Raw genomic sequence first — 20301 nt, forward strand, 5'->3', positions numbered from 1 at the left:
AGCTTTTCTTATAGCTATAAAAGTTACTGCTCATTAAATTTGCGAACAATTACTATCTGATAAAATTATCATTAGAAAATCTGATTTTCACTGAACTTTCTTTAGAGCAAATGTAATAGGACTGCAATCTTAATTCAGTAACTGAGTTAAAGAGCCAACATAGCTAATATGTGTTAATGAACATAGAGCCCATCGATTTCAAAGGTAAGATTAAAAAAAATAATCTAATGCACAGCAGAGTTAATTACAATTAGTGTAGTTGAACTTTGCAATCTGTTCTAAGAATGTCCTGATTAATTCCACTGTTTAGGATATTAGGCTCTTTTGAACTAGCCAATTCACTGGTCTGAGTGCAAGTGCACTGTGAAGGATAATCTGGTCTTGGCCTACAAGCCCGAGGTTTGAATCTAAACCTGAGTCAAGTCTTTTAATTCAGTTCTTTTATAAAACAGTAAAAGCAATCTAACTCACTAGAATGCACACACTTTTTAATGGTATTTACTGTAATTCTTATATACAGTAAGTGCAGCAATAAAATTATTTTTGATAAATTTATTCAGGATACTGTCTAAAATATTACTCTGCTATTAGCTTTACTGAATGTATTTCCTGTCCTTCAGAATTCAGGTCAGCTGACAGTGATAACCCTAGACATCTACGGACATTCAAACAGCAAATATTTTAGATCTTATTTTGATCAATAGTCTGGGATTTGAAAATCAGGGGCTCAGAGTATACAATCACTACTAAGTTACAATTGCAATTCAGGTGATGCTAAAGGAGTGCCCAAATTAGGAATTGCAACCATTACAAGATAAATTTCGGAGACCCACCTCCCCCCAGCACATAACAAAGAAACATGATGGTGGAAAACTACCAAGCCCTTTAGTCTTTGCTCTTCCTTCTTTCCTTCCCTCCCCCCCTCCTCTCCTTTTCTAAAGAGTGGCCTGCAGCTGGATCCCCGCCCCCACTCTATCTTGCAAAGGAGCAGCAGCCCCATCCATCTCAGCCTAACCAGCTTTAGAGACAGGAAAGGAGGACAAGGGCTTATTTCTTCCAGTGCCTTGATGTGGGGGAAGACCTGCTCTCCTAAGATGGAATTCGGATGGGAGTGGGGGAGAAGGAAGAGGTGTGTGTGGGGGGGGAGGGTGGCAGCTGCAAAAGGCTATTTTCTTAAAGGCAGCTCTGCTATAACCTCTGGCTGGCTGATAAGCCAGGCTCTGCTCTTTGTCTCAGCTTCTGCTGGGGGAGGGGCAGCTGCTGCATATGCAGCCTAGCCAACTCTCTCTCTCTCTCTCTGCTGCCCTGCCTGTCTGCAGAGAGGCTTCCCGCAGAGATAAGCTCAGGAACAAAAACAACAGGCAAGTCAAACCTTTCCAGAAGGATTTCCTGTGCTCTCTCTACTTTGGGGGTGACAAGGAGGGAGGCAATAAATTTGCCTTCCTTTAAGCAAAATCCATGCAACTGTAAGCTCAGGGTGGACTTGCATCTGTAAAGCAGAAGCTAACATCCAATCCAGGGAGAACAAAGCCCAGCCAAGGAACTGCCATTAAACCATGGCGCCTCACCCAAGAGTGGTTTATTTACTGGGGGTATTTCACAAAGGAGAAAAAAATGCAGTTATCAGACCACAAGATGTTTTTTTTTTAAATTAAAAAAAAAAAGCACACTCACCATTTCATTAGGAACATTAAATCTCCGCAGGAGTCTGTGGCTCCGATGATTTTTTCTGGCTCCAATCCTCTTTCAAAGCCCCTGGCAATATCGGTGCTCTGATGGAGAGAAAGTGAGAAGAAAAAGAGTTAAAATATTCCTATTCCTTAGCCATTTGTTAGTCTCCTCAACCATGAAGCAGAGGCTTCCAGGGCCACTCAGAAGCAGGTGATAAACAGATGCCATACGTGGCGTGATTGTAATTAGCAGCCGAGGAGGCCTTAATATCTTTCCTGCCTGTATTATTAATCTTTGCTCTCTCCCTCACTACATGTTGGGAGAGGGAGAGATTGTCGAGGTGAAGGAAAGAAGCCTAAAAGGGGGGGAGAGAGACCCGAAGTCGCCATGAAAATGAACTAAGAAAGCGATGGGGGCAGATTGAGGGAATTAAGTCATCTTGCCTTTGCAGCAGCTGCTGCAGCAGCAGCCATTCGCGATTTCCAAAGCTCCCCATCCCTGCTACGCCTCCCCCGCTCCAGAGCGCACCACCTCTACGGGCTCACACAGTCCTTGAGGTCTTTGTGCCGGTGGTGCCGTCGATGGGTGTGTCCCATTCATGCAGAAGGGGGGAAATTTTTGGTTGGTTGTTGTTGCAACCGAGAGCTTAAGCCTCCGGGGGGGGTCCCCCAGACAAGGGTCAATCAGCTCCCTCTGCACATACCATCTGAAGGCTGGTAACAGCTTTCAGTCACCGCAAGCCTGGAGCGAGAAGCGTTCTCCCTGCTTTGCAGCAGCAGCAGCAGCACCACCACCACCGCACGCTATTCTGCTAGAGATCCACACATTTGTTGCTCACACATACTGTCTAGCAGATGCAGCTATGCAGACCAAGCATGTCAGAGGCAGACTGCCTGGCTTTTTTTTTTTTTTGTGTGTGGAAGTACTAAAGCCAGTTGCAAAGTGAGAAAGAAGGAAAAGAAAAGAAATGCATTACAATAACCTGGGATAGTTAAGTGGAAGAAAACAAGATCGAACCAACTCATCTAATGATTGGTACAACCCAAAGGAAGGAAAGAATTTACAAATTGTGCAATCTACTGCAAAAGAAAGCCTTCAGAAAGTACTTAAGAAGCGCTCTCGCCTTTTAATTGTTCACTAATGTTTAATATTATGGACAGGATTTTTTTTTAACCTAAAAAAAAAGGACAAGTTCATTTAGTGTGGGAAATTTTTAAGATATGAATTGGTCTTAGCCTCCCAAGACATGGGTAGGAAAAATGGAGAACCTGATGCAGATTTTTTTAAAAAAACAATTATCCAGATTCAGCAGAAATGGGTACCTACAACCCTCCAATATCTCCAAGATACTGCTAAACCACAACTCCCAGAATGCCTTATTACTAGCCAGACAGTTGGGGTTATTGGGAGTTGTAGTTCACCATTTTACCTGGAAGGCTATAGCCTCTCCATTCAATAAATATCTAATTCCTTAAAGTACCAGCAACTATTAAAATTAGTGTAGCCTTAAAAAGATTGTTACTACATCACTCAGCAACTTGGTAGAAAAAGTTTTTCAAACCAAAGGTCTTGTTATATATAAATTAGCCAGAGCAGTAACTGGATAATAGGCTGACTAAAGTATATTACTTTATAAAATTCTGTATTTTCAGCAGGATTTGTAACTATCATTAAGATTTGGTCCTGCATTGTGAGATTGTAAGCCACTTATCTGTGATTGCAGACAAAGTTTTGTCTAAGCAAGCTTGTAAACATATTTAGCAAATTTAGAGCCTGCCTATTTTACAACACACACAATTTCCTTTTCCCTCTGATCACATTTGAAGGTGTAGAAAGTTAGCACCCACCCCTCTCCTGGAAGAATGAAATATTTTGAGAAATATTAAAAAGGCAGAATATTATGTTTCCCTGGATGAGAAATTAAGAAACATGCTCTTAGAAATCAGCCCCCACCTTCTTTAATAGACCACAGCAGATATCAGCACTTAAGAGATAAAAGAGATAGCTCTATTCTTAGTAAATACCCACACCCAAGATACAACAACGTAGGATTAGCCCTGAGCCACAATAGGAATTGCCCAACACCACTTTAAAAACAATAGGAATTGCCCAACATTTAAAAAAACATTTAAAAACTTCAACCAAACTTAGCTCAAACACCTAGGATTTGTACTTTTGCCTGTAGAGCCAGCTATGACCTCCAAACAACTCTTATATAGCCCATTGGAGTCTGACAACAACCAATATAATACATGTTCTTGCACAGGAACAGGAAGCTCAAGTGCAAAGCTGAAGAGAAGGTATAAAATTCTCAACTCCATGTAGTCACCTGTCCAGAATCACACATCTTGGTGGTTCTGCTTCATCAATTATTGGACCCTCTTTCCAATCAGCCTCCAGCCTCCATTTTATCTCCAATGCCTTTCTCCCGGCTTGGAACTGGACCGGATGGATATTTCTTCCAACAAAGGTTTTAAAGATAGGTTTGATGATTTGTTTAGGTTTTGTATCTGTATATATGTACAGTTTATCAATACTGTTTTTGGATGTCCCAAAAACAGATCATACAACTTTTAATTTAAAACACCAGTGCAGAAGGGAATGCTGATATTCCCTCTGGTAAATGTTCCCAAGCCAAATTCCATTACTGAAAGTAAATTTAGTAAGTTAAAGATTTCACACCTTTGCCTACATTCTCCTTCTGTGCTTTAAATGACATGCCCCAAACCTGCCTGGCATATAAATAAATAAATAAAATATATGCTAGAAGACAGAGAGAGCCCTTCATTGGGGCTTCTCAAAAGGATTGCAACCAGTCAGGTAGAGAAAAAAAGAAACATAGTAAAAACCACCATCACCACCATCAACAATAATTTAAAAATCCAAATATTTTTCTTTGAGTGCTGCAAGAATCTTGAGATACCAAAGCTCTTTTATAAAAGAGACCTACCTTTAACAAGCTTCATTGTATTCTCATCCCCTAGAGAATACAGGAAGCTAAGGTACAATCTACAAGCAACACATTATATGCATACCCAATATTTAGTAAACTACCACATGTGCACAATCCGAATTGATCACTCCTCTACCACTAGAGAATTTCTCAGAACCCTAAATTGACATCTTGTAATATACATTAAATGGCTGGATCAAACTAACACAAGACAATAACTTAAAAGATTTTTTTTTCAGGGATGGATCTGGATATTGAATACAGCATCCTATTCATCCAGATAAAAGTGTATCTTGTCCTAAAAACAGCACAAACATCCTCATGTTGTAATAACCTTGCAAAGATATTTCAATGATCAGTGTATTTGTGGGGATATGGTAATGTGTGGGAAGAATTTTCCAGAAAATTACACCTAATGGAAATCCAATGTTGCTGTACTAAAATTAAGATAGGCTTCTGCTGTAGGAAACAGATCTGAAAGGAAACACTGGTGAATGAGAAGAGTCTTGAGCTACAAATAGTATCAGACACTGCTATCTGTATGTCAACCAGGCATAGGAGGGGATAGGAGACAGAGAACTTGAGAAACAGAAACTGTGGCAAGCTGTACTGTACCTCTCAACTCGCACTAAAATAAGAGTGGATGGCTCACACAGGTCTATTGAACTCAAAAATAGCAAATGAGTGAAATCTGTGTATTATTGCACCACTTACTTTTCCTTTCTATTCCGATGTTACAATCCCAATCCCCTAAACAGATAGTTTAAACCTGTCTTTCTACTCAAAAATAGCAGATAACTGAAAACTGGAAAGCAATGCTATACAAGTCCGTTTTAGATAGGTTTAGATAGAGAAGATATTCAGAGAAGATGCTTACATAAAAATAACATTAATTAAAAATTTAACTTATCAGAAAGGGAGCAAAAATGAGAGACATTATCAGAGCAAAATGAGCTCAACTATCTATGCACTTTTTTTTACAGAAATACCATATATCAAATAGTGCATATATTGGCCATAGTAAGAAAGTGTACAAAGAACACAATGCTCAGAAAGACATTTGATCAGCAATAACTTTATTGTCAATCTATGATTTCCAGTAGCTCTCTGCTGTTGTTCAGCCTCCTCGGAAAGCTAATTTATGGGTTGAATGTATATTTAGGATATTAACTATTGTTAAGATCCCAAAGTCTGTTTAATAACAATGATTAAATGCCATGAAGAAGTTAGGAATGTTTAGCCTTGAGAAGACTGAGGGAGAATAATGAAAGCGTTCTTCAAAAACATGGAAAGATATTTATTTTATCAAATTTTTACACCGCCCATCTCTCACCTACATGACTCTGTGATATCATGCAAGAGTCTTCTTAGGACACTAAATTTAGATGAAAGTCCACTAAATGGAATGTTCAGTTAAATGTTAAGAAAAACATTCTAACTGGAAAAGTGATAATGGAAGCAACTATCCAGTGATGTTATGGACTCCCATTCACTGGATGTGCTGAAGCAGAAGCTAAAAAGGCACTTGTTTTATTTTGGATTCCTGTACTTAACAGGAAATTAGGCCTCTATGAATCCCTGCTATGCATAGTTCTAATTGACTTGCTCTGAAAAAACAGAGGCACCATGTTGAACAGGGAACCATGGCAACCTAAAATGTTAAGAGAACTGAAGTAGCTCTGGCAGGAAACAAATAATTCATTTCACAACTGATAGATTTACTTTCCACATTTTAAGGAAAAATCATAATGGTTTTATAAAACTGTAATCCAAATACACTAATAATAATCTGCTGGATATGAAATGTGTGACCTTATTATCCCCCATGATTTCATTAAGGGCTAACAGTAGAGTGCAGATCTGAATTTCTAATGACAGTCATAATTTTATATAGGCACAGATGTAAAGGGCAGGACATTTTTTTTCAGATAAGACTCTAAAAAAAATAATAAACACATGGAGTTATAGGTGATTTTTCTCTTCCAGAGGGAAATGGCAAGACATAAAATGCCACTCATAAGATCCTCGTTTATACAGTTTTCACAAGTTCACAGCGCCCAGTAAAGATGTGTTTTAATACCATATAACTTGAATGAATGAATGAATTTATAAACATAATGTATATTTAGGTTATAGCTACTATTTTTAAGACCAAATAAACTGAAAGCAGATACCATGCAGCATATTTTACAATTAAAACCAGTACAATGCTTAAAAACAACATGAGAAAACATTATGTAATAAGTGGAAACATCACAAACAAAACCAGTAAGCATCACACGGGCACATCATCAAGCTGTCCCATAGCTTGCCAAAAAAGCCATATATTTAAAGAATATTGCAGGATCAGGCAGTCCAAACTTCCAGAAGGATCTATTCCAAACCTCAAGTACCATGACAGGGAAGGCACGCTTCCCAAGACAAAGCAACGGAGAAATATTCAGTACACTGAATTCAATGTGCACCAGAACCCCCAGAGAGGTTTTTCCCCTGGTTTCCTCATGAATCGCATCTGCTCTGAACATCCTTTAATTTCAGCAGCAAAGGTTTCAGCACCATTTGGCTGCACATTTTTCCCCAAGAGATTCTTAAACTAGACTTTCAAAGCTTTTCTAGAGACAAGTTATTTTGTACCCTATGACTATCATTAAATGTTGTACCTTGTGATTCTTAATGAATATATCTTTTCTTTTTATGTACACTGAGAACATATGCACCCAAACAAATTCCTTGTGTGTCTAATCACACTTGGCCAATAAATCATTCATTCAAGTTGCAAGAACTTGAAGCAAACTAAAGATAATAAAAAGGAAGAATCTATCTAGGCAGAGAAGTCTTCAGCCTCGTGCATTCTTTGTTTATTGTCACAATTAAGAATCTTGCTTCAGCCAGCCTTTCAAATGATAAATTGCATTTCTTCAGCTCTTAATCTACTCTACCATAGTGCCCTGTTTGATTGTTAATCTTTATTATATTTTAAAGTTGTAATTACTTTAGTGTTTCTTTTCTTTACAATGGTAAAGAAAATAGTGGTGGCAATCAGTTTAAAATACAGCATTTAGAATACAATTACTTTAGAATATAGTGGTGGCAATTAGTTCATCCTGTTATACAAGATAGTTTTCCACAAGAGGTATGTAAAAATTAGCACAAAGTAGGGGCTTTACTTTGAAAAGATGTTTTTCACTCCTGATATTATTTGAAAATCCAAATTGAAGTTTTTTTGTCCAATTTTAAAACACAGGAAGAACTGTCTACATAAGAATGCCAAACAGAAATTGTCATAAAAAGAGGAAAGATCTTCAGCAGGATGGATACTCACCTCTCTCTTCTTTTTGGCTTTGATCTCTTCAGTGTTGTTGGCAAGGCTAGACTTTCGCTTGGTGCCCTCTGATTTCTCCCGAGGCTTGTTTTCACCTTCCTTCATTTTTTTGTATTTTTTCATAAACTCAGCAATCAGTTCAGGGCAATCAAGGTTCTTTTCAGGTTCCCAGGTATTATGCTCCCTGACACAACAAGAGATGGGCAACAAGTGGGGGGAAAGGAGAGTAACAAACAGAAGAAAAAATGAAGACATTCCCACTCAGTGATCACAAACATCAACTGAGAAGTGAGAGAAGTCATAATCCATAATAAATGTATGAAAGAACAGTTCCATTTTTTCCAGGAATTCATGGCCTTTACCAAAATAATGTAAATATTTTTCAAGTTTACCAAAAACTCAAGCTTATACATTACATTTTACATTATGTTCCAATCTTAAAGAGAATTTTTATAAAATGATGTATCGTTGATATTTGTCACCAGAGAAATTGTCTTGAGTGTATACATATACTTCAAATCATTGTTGGAAATGTGAATTACATGAAAAAACATATCATGCATGATAAGACATGTAAAAAAGCTCAAAAAATATTGGATACTAATAATACAGGTTATTAAGTCCTCAAGTTAACATCACAATTGGACCAGAATTTTCATTGCTAAGCAAAATGACTTACATCGGATTTTACGGCCATTTTTACATGGTTGTTAAGCAGATTACTGTAGTTAAGTCAATCATATGGTCATTAAGTGAATCCAGCTTCTCCCATTGACTTTGCTTGTTAGAAGCCAGTTGGGAAGGTTGCAGATACTGATCACATGACCTCAGGCACTGCAACCATGCTAAATACATGTTGGTTGACAAGCACCTGAATTTTGGTCATGAGTATTGGGATACTTCAACAATTGTAAGTATGAGAACTGGTTGTAAGCCACTTTTTGCAATGCTGTTGTAACTTTGAATGGATATTAAGCAAACAGTTGTAAGTTAAAGACTACCTTTACGTTAATTCAGAATATTTTAAAAGTTAACACACAATTGAAACCAGACCTCTCTCTTTGGGGACTAATGGATAAACAACTAGAAAAAAGCTATGGAACTTTTTAAATATGTGATAATTATAGCGAGACTATTATATGCTCATAAGTGGAAAGTTCTATAATACTCACAATAGAGAAATGGCTGGTGAACATGATTTATCCAGAGATGGATACATTAACTTATTTGCTTAGAGAAAAAAACAATATTTTTATTTATGGCTGATTGGAAACCCCTTACAGAATTTTTGCATAAAATAGAAAAAATGTACTTATGGTTTGTGGTTTTGATGATTAGAAAAACAACAACTGGATAATAGCAAAGTGTGAGCTTTCTTTTGTAATTAGAGTAAGACATAATTTTGCCATTGTACTTATATTTGCTGCAAAGAAAATTGAAAACTTCTATTTCATTTTTTTCTTTCTTTTTGCACTTTTGTCCCTTTTTCTGCTTTTTCTTTTTATTAGTTTGTTATTTTTTATGTTCTTTTAAACTGTGTGTATATGTATCTGTGTGTTTTTTATAAAAATTTTAAAAGAACATAAAAATTAACACAATTAGAATATACATATACATACATACATACATACATACATATATATATGTATGTATGTACATATATATATGTATATGTATATATATGATGAAGAAAAAACCATTCTGGCACAGCGTAAGCTAGCCCCCAATTTAAAACCAAAACGGCTGTGAAAGTCTGACTCACAAACACCACACAGAAGCCTGATGATGGCAGATGAGATTCTGCCGAAACATAGCTACAACTTTAAAAGCACAACTATAATGATGTGGGAAAATACCCAAAGCTGAATACCATATATATATGTATATGTATATATGTATATGTGTATATATATATATATATATATATATATATATATATATATATATATATATATATATATATATATATGTATATATATATATATATATATATATATATATATATATATATATATATATATATATATGTATGTATATATGTATATATTATATGTATATATGTATATATACTTAAGTTTTCGCGGGTACTTACATGTATGGTATTCAGCTTTGTTCGGGTATTTTCCCACATCATTATAGTTGTGCTTTTAAAGTTGATAGCACGCTTCGGCAGAATCTCATCTGCTATCATCAGGCTTCTGTATTGTGTTTGTCTGTGAGTCAGACTTTTACAGTTGTTTCAGTTTTAAATTTGGGGCTAGCCTACTGCTGTGCCAGAATGGTTTTTTCTTCATCCTGATTGGTTGGGAGTCTTGGTCTGTGTTTATTGGTCTTGGAGTTTGCTGTGTTCTGCTTGATTGGTGTTTCTAATATCTTCTGTCTGTTTTGTGGCCTTTTTTTTGTCTTGATTGGCTGGCAACATTGTGTTCCTGTATTGGAGGCTTTTAGTGCAGCTTGGCTCCCAGTAAATGGACAGCTATCATTTGTTAGGAAGCTAGGTTTCATCTGGGTGCCTGGTTGCGGTGTGTTTGAGCTGGAGGTATCAGGGGGGATCTGTTTGTGCCCAGGTGTTTGCCTGGCTAGTGGTGTGGAGATTTTTTTGTTTGTGAGTGCAGGTTTCCAAATAATTGACAGTCTGGTGGAATCCTCTCTTCTATATGCCAGTGCAGCACGAAGCAGAAAGCACCAACCTGAGGATGGCGAGTGGGACCTCGCCAAAATGTCGCCAAGATACTCTTACATGGGAAAAGACCTGAACACACCTAGACCTATATACCTGTACCCATGAAAATCTATGAATGAATATATATATATATATAATATACATATATATATATATATATATATATATATATATATATATGTATATGTATATGTATATGTGTGTGTGTATATATATATATATATATATATTCATATATATATGAATGAATGATTGATTATTGCAGAGTTTGCCCTTGGTTCAAAACTGTGTATTCAGGCATTTAAGAAATTTGTTATATTTATCTACCATCTCATTCCTGCATAGGGCTGTTATTTACAAATGTTTTGATACCTTGATATACAGGTAGTCCTCGACTTGCAACAGTTCAAAGTTACAACAGAACTGAAAAAAGTGACTTGTGACTGTTTTTCACATGACTATTGCAGCAAGCTCATGATCACATGATTTACATTTGAATGCTTCACAAGTGACTCACATTTATGATGGCTGCAGTGCTCAGGGTTATGTAATCCCCTTTTGTGACCTTCTGACTAGCAAAGTCAATGGGGAAGCTAGATTCACTTAACAACTGTGTAGTTATAACCGTGTTACTAATTTAACAACTGCAGTGATTTACTTAACAAATGTGGCAAGAAACATCGTAAAATGGAACAAAACTCACTTAGCAACATAAATTCTGGGCTCAACTGTGGTAGTAAGTAGAGGATTACCCGTACAAAACATTAGATATACATCTTATTATAGAAATGTATATTCTAAGAATCACTTTCACAAATGGAACATATCCAGGTAAAGGCATTTCCTCAAATATTAGGTTATTTCCTGTAATACCAGACCAGCATGACATTTAAAATGCAAAATATTTGTCAGAAGATACCCTTATCTTACACACCTGGTTTCTTAAGATAGTAAGTAAGATGATAAATAAATGCTAATAAATAATATTATAATAACCCTTTATTAAAGATAATTAAAAGCTCATGGCAGCAAACTAATGTTTGAGGCTCAGAGAAACAGGTTAGAAGAAGAAATTAAAGAAATCCACTCAAGGAAGAGACATGATGGGGTGAAGGAAAAAACATCCCACAGGTTAATTAAGCTAATTTGTATCCAATATATAGATCACATATGCTAAATAAGATCACAGCAAAATACCATATATATCTCAAAGCATCTTGGGAATAATAAAAATAATTAAACTTAGATGCCACCCAACTCCCAGCAAGTCTGGGAGATTAATAATCAACAGCTATTTTACCTCGGTGACAGAGTAAGACAGAGTAAGACTTCAGGATGTCTGATTAACTGAAATATTGCAAACCCCCACCAAATATAGGTTTCTTCTTTTTTGCTGTGATATCAGAACTTGCTATTTCAGTTGCTGCACAATAGATCAACTCTTCCATATTGGCTTAATTGGTTTGCCTTCCTACAATCAAGTAGTGTGCATCCATTTAAATATCTCATCCTCAAATCTGAATCTTGTAGATAATGATTCTACAGATAACCTAGTTTGATCTTTTGGAACTGTAAAGCTATCTGGCATAACCCAAGTTAATAAACCAGGATACAAATACGTATGAATACACACATTCACAAAAATCTTTCGGAGCAATCATCTTGTAAGCTGAGAAAGAATGTTCATCCTGGGTGCTTAAAACACTCCCACTCTTCTGCCTATCTTGCTCTGATACATTCAACTGGGCAGTTATCTATTCAGTTAAGTTCCATTATATAATCCTGGAAATTCTACTTGGCCCATCTTGGCTTCACAGATTTCCAGGCATTATCTTGCAGTTGCAACTTACTTTTAATCACTATAGCAGCTAGAATGGTCCTTTAAAAAAGTAAAAATGAAACACCCAGGATGCTATTTAATACCCAATACCAAAATTCTGTGCTCGAATGATTTATTTTATAGCGTTCAAGGAGCTTACAAAATTTCCCTATAATGCAATAGAGAGTGTTAATTAAAATGGTAATTCAATTAAATCTCAATTTGATTTGATGTTAAAAAACAATGTTAAATTTATTGAATATGATGGTAAAAATGGCCATGGTAAAAATTAATCCCTAAGGTCTTCTAAAAGAACCATGCCTCTACCTGCTTCTGAAAGGTCCTGAGGATCTTTGCCTTGGGGGCAAGGTATGCTAAAGGAGGGAGCTGCTACAGAGCACATCCATCACTAGCCCCGCCTCCTGCCTCCTGATACTCTTAATAAGCACTCTTTTGTTATTTGGGTAGGAAGACAGAACAATTGGGAAAAGGAATTGCCTAAAAGATGCTCAGGTTTTGAGCCATTATAGGGCTGTGTAGGTAATTATCAGTGTTTCGATTTGCACTTGGAAACTTACTGATAACTAGTGCAGCTCCTGCCACAGAGGCAGTTTTGTGATTCTTGGCTGAGCATGCATATTGTGTGAAGCTTCCACACAGTCCTCAAGGGCAGCCCCAAGTACAGCAGGTTACAGTAATCTTATCTGGAGAAGGGTGTGAAGTCATCTTCAGTGCACTGTGTTTCAAGGAGGCTGCACTGGTGAACCAGTTGAAGCTATGCAAAAGCCCTTCTGGCCATGGTCTCCACCCAGTCTTTGACCAGTAGCCATTCACAAACACAAACTGATTGCAATCGTGTGCTTTGCCCAAAAGTGCATTTAGCACAAAGATGGTGCAGTCCTGGAATAAGACATTATCTGAAGCAATAACTACTCTGTCTTGCTTGGGTTGAGTTTGAGCCTGCTTTTCCCCCACTCAGACTGTGACTGCCTCCAGACATCAATCAGGTCAGGACTTCTTTCTTTCTCCTAGTAGGCCTAGGGTAGAGAAGTTAATTACTTATAGATGATACTTTGTTCCAAACAAACAGATAACTTCTCCCAGTGGTTTCATATAGATGTTGAAAAGCATAAGGCAAAGGACTCAACTAGGGACCCCATACAGAATTGTCCAGGAGTCTGACCTGTTTCCCTCCACAGTCAACATCTGGACACCTCAGGTAGGAGTGGAACCATTAGAGCATCATGCCTCCAACTCTCACCTCTTGCAGGCAATCCAGAAGGACTGTGATCGACGGTATCAAAGGTTACTAAGAGATTCAGAAGAACAAAGATGGTCACATCTAAGCCTCACTTTAGGACAGCTAGAAGAGTGACCAACATGCTTCCATCCCTTGCCCAGGTCTGATCTGTCAAGGGCTAAGATAATCCACCCTCCAGAGCCTTCTGCAACTGCAGCACCACCATTAAATCAAAAAAGGAAGAGGATGTCTAATTTTGTTGTATCTAGTCTCTTAAGGAAATTCTTTAGGAGCTTCTAGGATTTCCCCTTCTCTCAAAAGAATTATTGATTACAGTCTGGATCCTACTTCTAGTCCCCTGCTTGACTGCTTTTATTAGCCAAGTGGGGTAAAGGTCCAGTCCACAATGGGGAAGCTAAGATCACAGAATTAATTATTGCAGAATTACTATATTATAGTGTGGAGTGGAGGGAATTAACGTTTTTTTTCTCCATGAAGCTCTTTAAGCAATAGTGCTGGTGAATAACTCAAGTGGAACTACCAACTCTGTGAAGTGAGAGAGGGAACGCGGATGCCAGTATTTTAAAAACACATTTTAAGATCCCAGGCTTTGCCTCATGACCCACTTGTTTAAATGGATGCACGCCACTCTTATTTGGAGTGAGCAAAGCAAGCTCCCACCTGTGGGGTTTACCTTCCTCCTTTAAGGGAAAGCTTGAATAATGGCAATGGATTCTTAATTTGAAACACTGCCTGGAGCTCTGCTACCAAGAAAGATCAAAGCCCATGTCAGAAGGAAAGTTGGACTTACTCAGAGAATCCTTTCCACTTGAGAAGATACTCCACTTGACCCTTCACAACACGCCTGTCTAGAACCTTCTCCACAACATATTCCTCCTCTTCTTCAGAGGACGAACTATCTGCTGTCCTCTTGTTTCTTTTTCCCATAGCGCAGAAGTTGTACCTAATGCACCAAGGCTACCCAATTCCTGCAAATCGGAAGTGAAATGTTAATTGGTGGTAACTGCAAACCGGTTTGTTTCCATAAATCTCATGCTAAACATCCATCCATATAGTACACATCTCAAAAATCTCATGTCTGATTATTAACATTCATTGCTTATAGGGAAATCCGGAAGCATATTTTAGAGGAGAATTTCGATACCAAGGAGAAATAAACAGTTAATATTTTTCTTTCATGTTCTCCTTTAAGATGTCTGATACATGCATAATAATCCACAAAACCACATACAATTCAGCTGAAATATTTTGATACTAGTTGCTAAGGACTGTGCAGCTGATTAATTGATACAATTTATAACATCCCCAAAACCCTATCTCATAAAAAATCCACAATGGTAAAATTACCCCACAAATTATTAAATACCAATGTTTATTTTTGCTGATCCGATTGGAATTCAACAAACTGAACATTGGCTATTCATTTTAAATTCAAAATTCTTTGTAGATAAACACTGAGGATATCCAAATCAAAGGCCAATCTCCTACATTTATTACTATATTCTTAAGCTCTATTTATTTAAATACTATCTTTCCTCTAAAAAGTGTTTTAACATAGTTATCAAATATTTAAAATGAATGACTGAAACCAAGAAAAAGTCTTGTCCTTGCCTCTGTCCACAGATATTTATTCATGCAGTATTTTATTCTTGAAATGAATGGTAATTTCACACACATTTTAAATGAATAATTCATATAGAGCTTCTAGAAAATGGAATTATTTGTCATTGTCATCTATGTACACAGGGCCTGTAAGACGGTTTAAAAATCTTCTTAAATTTAAACATTTAAAAGTCTGAGAAGTTTAAAAATATTCTCAAGCAGAGGAAGCATCTCAATTATGATTCTCCCACATTTTCCCTATCTTAATATTTATTTAAGTGCATGAAGTAATGAACCTCCCACTTTTTTCACCTTTAGCATTTTTTACAGGTCTTCTTGAAAACAAATCAGAATGAAACTTTGTTAAGTCACTGACTGAATTCAGACTTTTCTACTCCAGCTTGGAGCAGAATTTTAAAAAAATTCAACTTAGCTTACTTTGCCTCAGGATCCAAGTTCCATCAAATCCAATAGTCACAGAAAACTCTGAAGAACTTGCAGAAATCTAAAGTTATGATGTTAGAATTATGTTGAACATAAAAGCATGCTTTTGTGCTTTCTGCTAATTACTGTTTACAATATGTATTATGTATAAAGGTTTCCAGATACTGAGGCAGTTTTTCACTTTCTGGAAGTAAGAACTAATGAACTCATTTGTATTTACTTTGGAACACAATACAAAGATAAATCTGCACTCTAAGTAACTTAGTTGAGGAAAGAAAAGGCAGAAAGTATGTCAAGTGGGAATTTATAAGAAGTTACCATTATAACAGGAATTGTATTTACTTCACAGTCTACATCCTGTTTTTCAAAAGCTCAAGAGGGCTTTCATGGGGTTTGCAATTCATTTCATCTCCACAACAATCTTGTGAGATGGATTAGTGGAAAGAGAGTGACTGGCCCAAAGTTACCTGGTAATTTTCCATGGCTAAAAGTGGATTTGAACCTGGGTCTCCTTGACTGAAGTCCAACACCTTAACTATACTAAAGCGTAATGCTCAGAAAATATACATTTGCTTATATTGCTAGATTCCCCTTATTACTCATGCTATAAAAGCATATAAACATTTTAACACTTGGTATAGTGACTAGGGAAAGGGCAAAGAAGTTCTGGAATATTAGGAATATGGATGGAGAATGGATTTCAAAAAGAAAAATCTAGAAATAAAAAGGGGGGGAGAGAAACAGAAATGACACTGGACAGCAAGAAATATTTGATATGAAATATTTAAATATTTGCTGCAATGTAATTGGATGTTTACTTGGTTTTTTTTAAAAAAAATCTTCAAATATTGATCCACTTCTACACAGTTCAAAGATCAACACATTGTCTTAAACCTTCATCTTCCCATTGTAAATACAAGACATTAACATACATAATAGGTTATTTATATTCATAGCAGAGAATTCATTTGTTAATTAGGTAATTAATGGATGTATTGACAGAAAAATATTATTTTTTAAATGCCATATAAATAAGTAAAAGTTTGATTCAAAAGTGGGGTTGAAAGACTAAATAATTGAAACAATTGATTCTTATGACCTAGAGTCCCACTGCTACTACAATAATCTGGAATACAGTGATGTTGTGTTCATGGATCAGTAGTTAAAAGTACTGTCACAGTTACTTATACAAAGGCATTATTTTTCCAGCAATTTATAACTTGGCTATAAACATTCACCACAGTTTGAAATATTGGCTTTGGGGGACTCAGCTCTGAGTGAATGCTAATAAGCCACCCTTCAAAGAAACATGTGGATTTGATTGATTACATGCTCCTTAGTGAACACAGACTTCTTCCAAGATGATCTGTCTCCAATCTGGCTCTTCAGGTCTTCCAAGAGTAAAAAATCAATTACCTGTACCATATGAGTTACCAGACTGCAAGGGGAAAGGGGAGTAGTTATACTTGGGCAATTATAAATTACATTCCCAATGTTGAATAATTTGAATGTAGTAGATCATCAGTTCATAAACACTATTCTGCGGTGCTGGGTGCAGAGCTTTTAAAAACTTTTATTATAACATTTTCATTAATATAATTACACAATGCTGAAATAAAATCATGTCAATGTCTTAAACTGCTTTATTAACAATGGTAATTTTATTTTTCATTTTATCTCTAAACATACTTTCTCCATTGTCTAAGATCAAAATGAAATTATGTTTATTGTTTCTAAAGTCCTTTAAATGGAGTTCTGGAAATCTCTGTTTTACTATACTTCCAGAAGACTAAAAACTATTAAATATTAAAGGGAAGGAGCACAGGGTAAAGACATCTATATTTAAACAATTATTTTATTAGTGACCCTGAGTATGAGTTCCAACTCAAAGCACCGGTAATGTTACCTAGTTTGGGTAATGAAATGAGCGAGTTCAGAGAGCATCAAGGACCCTTCAACTTGAACTCTTCAAGCTTTTGCAATCTATAACAGCATGGTGCTAAACCTTTATTTATTTCTGAATAAGACTTTAACATTTTCACAGTTAATAGACGGCATTTAATTTGTCTTAACCAAATCTATCTACTCCGAAAAATACTATTAACCTAGGGATCAACATAAGAAATTTAAAAAGCAATCTCCTTGTGGTGACCAAGCAGCACCGAATGACATTCTCTTTGGCAAGCATAATTAAAGAGAAACAATAACAAATAAACCTGGATGTGAAATATGTTTATTTGCTCACAAATTGTCTAAAATATTTTGGTTCTTTGTAACAAGGCTAAAAGGAATATCTCTCTGCTTGTCGAAACATCTGTTCACAACCAGTCACTATTAAATGTCTCAAGGTGCAATAAACCAACACACACATACATATAAATCTTTATACTGAATATATATAAATATTAAGAGTCTAGATTTCAGAAGTTCAGTTTGAGCAACGTGAAAACATAAATGTAGAAAATGTTGTAACTAGATTTTATTAAATCAGTGATAGACTGCATATTATCTACTGCTAATATTCAAATGAATACGCTTTGTAATTTATCCTAGCAAATAGCTTTAGACAATGTAAAAACGATAAGAACTCAGTATTTATTTACTTACAGAATTTATATGGCTGCTAGCTAAACTTGAACAATATGACACAAAATGGCGTACAACTCACCCAAACAATAAATAAAATAAATGACAGGCAACCTGATTCACATTCATACTATTTCTGAGTCATTTTCTTACGAGATGGGTGGCAAATAAATTTAATAAATAAATTTCCTGATGGGAACTTACTCAGGCCCCAATACTCATACTGGGTAGTCATATTTTTAACAGGGGAACTGAAAAATGGGAAAAATGTCCCAAGGAGCAGACAACATTACTGAAAAGGCAGCTCTTCGGTTCCTATCATGTGGCACTGTTTCAGTGAAGAAACTCAAAGCATATCCACTCTATTAAAATGAGAGACAAGAGATGTCTTTAGGAATAGATTGTAACAAAAATAACTAAATCCTTTGCCCAATAGGACTTTTTAAATATAAACAGTGCCGTAAACTGCACCTGGAAGCTATTAATAAGGAAACTCTGTGGCGCAATAGTTAAGAGTGCAGTATTGCAAGCTACTTCTGCAGCCAGCTGCCTACAATTTGGCAGTTCAAATCCCACCAGGCTCAAGGTTGACTCATCCTTCCATCCTTCCGAGGTGGGTAAAATGAGGACCCAAATTGTTGGGGGCAATATGCTGACGCTGTAAACTGCTTAGAGTGGGCTGTAAAGCACTGTGAAGCGGTATGTAAGTCTAAGTGCTATTGCTATTAGAGAGGCATTGAAGCTCACAAAGTAGTGCTGTTAGATGGATAAGCCAAGGTGTGTCCATAACCATCCATACCCATTCATTTTGGACCAACTGTATAGCTTTCAGATGGTCTTTAGAAGAAGCTGTCCTGTTCTGACCCACAGAAATTAGAGAGACGGGAAAGTTTTGTATTTTTATTTAAAAGGTTTTCAAACAGAATTCTAATGGCCAACAGTTTGAACAAGGCGGCAGCTGAAGAGTTGAGGAACATGAGATAAATGGACAGCTGTCACCAACAGATCTGTGAGGTACATGGCTCCCCTTATATAATGGTGGCATGACCTGCATTTGTTTCTTTGATTGGACAGGACTTAGTACTTTGTTCAGCCCTCCTTTCCTCCCAGCAGGCAATTCCACTGGGGGAGGGGAAGAGTTGTTGGCTCCGCCTCTTCTGAGGCCATTGATAACTACCTCTTTTGGTTGCTATGCAACACTGCTTTTTCTGCTTGCAACTCTTTCAGTTGAATCAATTCAGAATAATAAGCCTCTTCATTTTCCAAATCGAAGCTGATCCTGACATTATGTCCCCCCACCCCACTGCAGACTAAGCCCTGGGCTTCTTTGGATACCATCAATGAAACAGGCACGTGAGGCAGGAAGAATATCACTAACATCTTCCTAGGAATGCTCCTGTGTTCCATGACCTTTCCAATTTACCAGATGCTAGAGACAAGCTCTGGTTGAGTCCAGAACGTGAGTTACCTATTATTCAGGTTCCCCTTCAAGCACAATGGGTGGTGGGACCAGCGTGGAGGAGCAGTGAGGGTTGAGAGGTAGCAGGATCCAGCAACGAATGATGAAACAAAGGATGAACGTGGACATTGAAAGGTAATTTGAGCTGGAAATCATTGGGCTGATAATAACATCCACTGGGAATTGCCCTAAGAAGCAGTGATCCTATTTCTTTACTGGGTTACAGGTAGCAAGATACTTAGATGACCAATCTAAGTCTGTACAACTATCGGGGGATCTGCCTGGTAACGATGGTCAGCAAAGTGTTTAAAAAATCCCTGGCCTTCTGTAACAATTTTGAAGAATTTGATGAATAGCTTGTATTGCAAGAGCTGATCTGAGTTTGGGACAGAAGAAGCTGATGATTCAGTGGAAAAAAATCAGAGGTGGAACTTCTAGTTAGCGCTGAATGGCATTTGGCTGGAGGTATATTGTGCATCATTATAAGCAAACTCCTGTGCT

The 20301-nt window shown here is 36.8% G+C and overlaps 1 protein-coding gene and 1 long non-coding RNA gene across 8 annotated transcripts in view; one reads left to right on the plus strand and one right to left on the minus strand.

The window, feature by feature from the left end:
- The window catches only part of CBX5 (chromobox 5), a 41022-nt gene that overhangs the window by 8005 nt on the left and 12716 nt on the right, over window positions 1-20301 (minus strand). For 5 of the 7 annotated variants that reach the window (XM_026714679.2, XM_087925373.1, XM_026714684.2 and 2 more), the window contains exons 2-4: window positions 14500-14677; window positions 7947-8130; window positions 1675-1772 (exon numbers count right to left, since the gene is read on the minus strand). In XM_026714679.2, the coding sequence (XP_026570464.1) occupies window positions 1675-1772; window positions 7947-8130; window positions 14500-14636 (419 nt within the window). In that variant the 5' untranslated portion in view covers window positions 14637-14677. Of the gene's footprint in view, window positions 1-1674; window positions 1773-7946; window positions 8131-13026; window positions 13486-14499; window positions 14678-15749; window positions 15772-20301 lie in introns of those variants that run through there. The other 2 variants (XM_087925374.1, XM_087925376.1) reach the window with 2 other exon arrangements.
- Window positions 1684-2278, plus strand: LOC148127096 (uncharacterized). The gene is made up of 2 exons (XR_015741926.1): window positions 1684-1786; window positions 2126-2278. It is a non-coding gene; the product is annotated as an uncharacterized LOC148127096 (long non-coding RNA).

This window comes from Pseudonaja textilis, chromosome 2 (assembly GCF_049901715.1).
Source record: "Pseudonaja textilis isolate UNSWEBS1 chromosome 2, rPseTex1.2, whole genome shotgun sequence".
Classification (NCBI taxonomy): domain Eukaryota; kingdom Metazoa; phylum Chordata; class Lepidosauria; order Squamata; family Elapidae; genus Pseudonaja; species Pseudonaja textilis.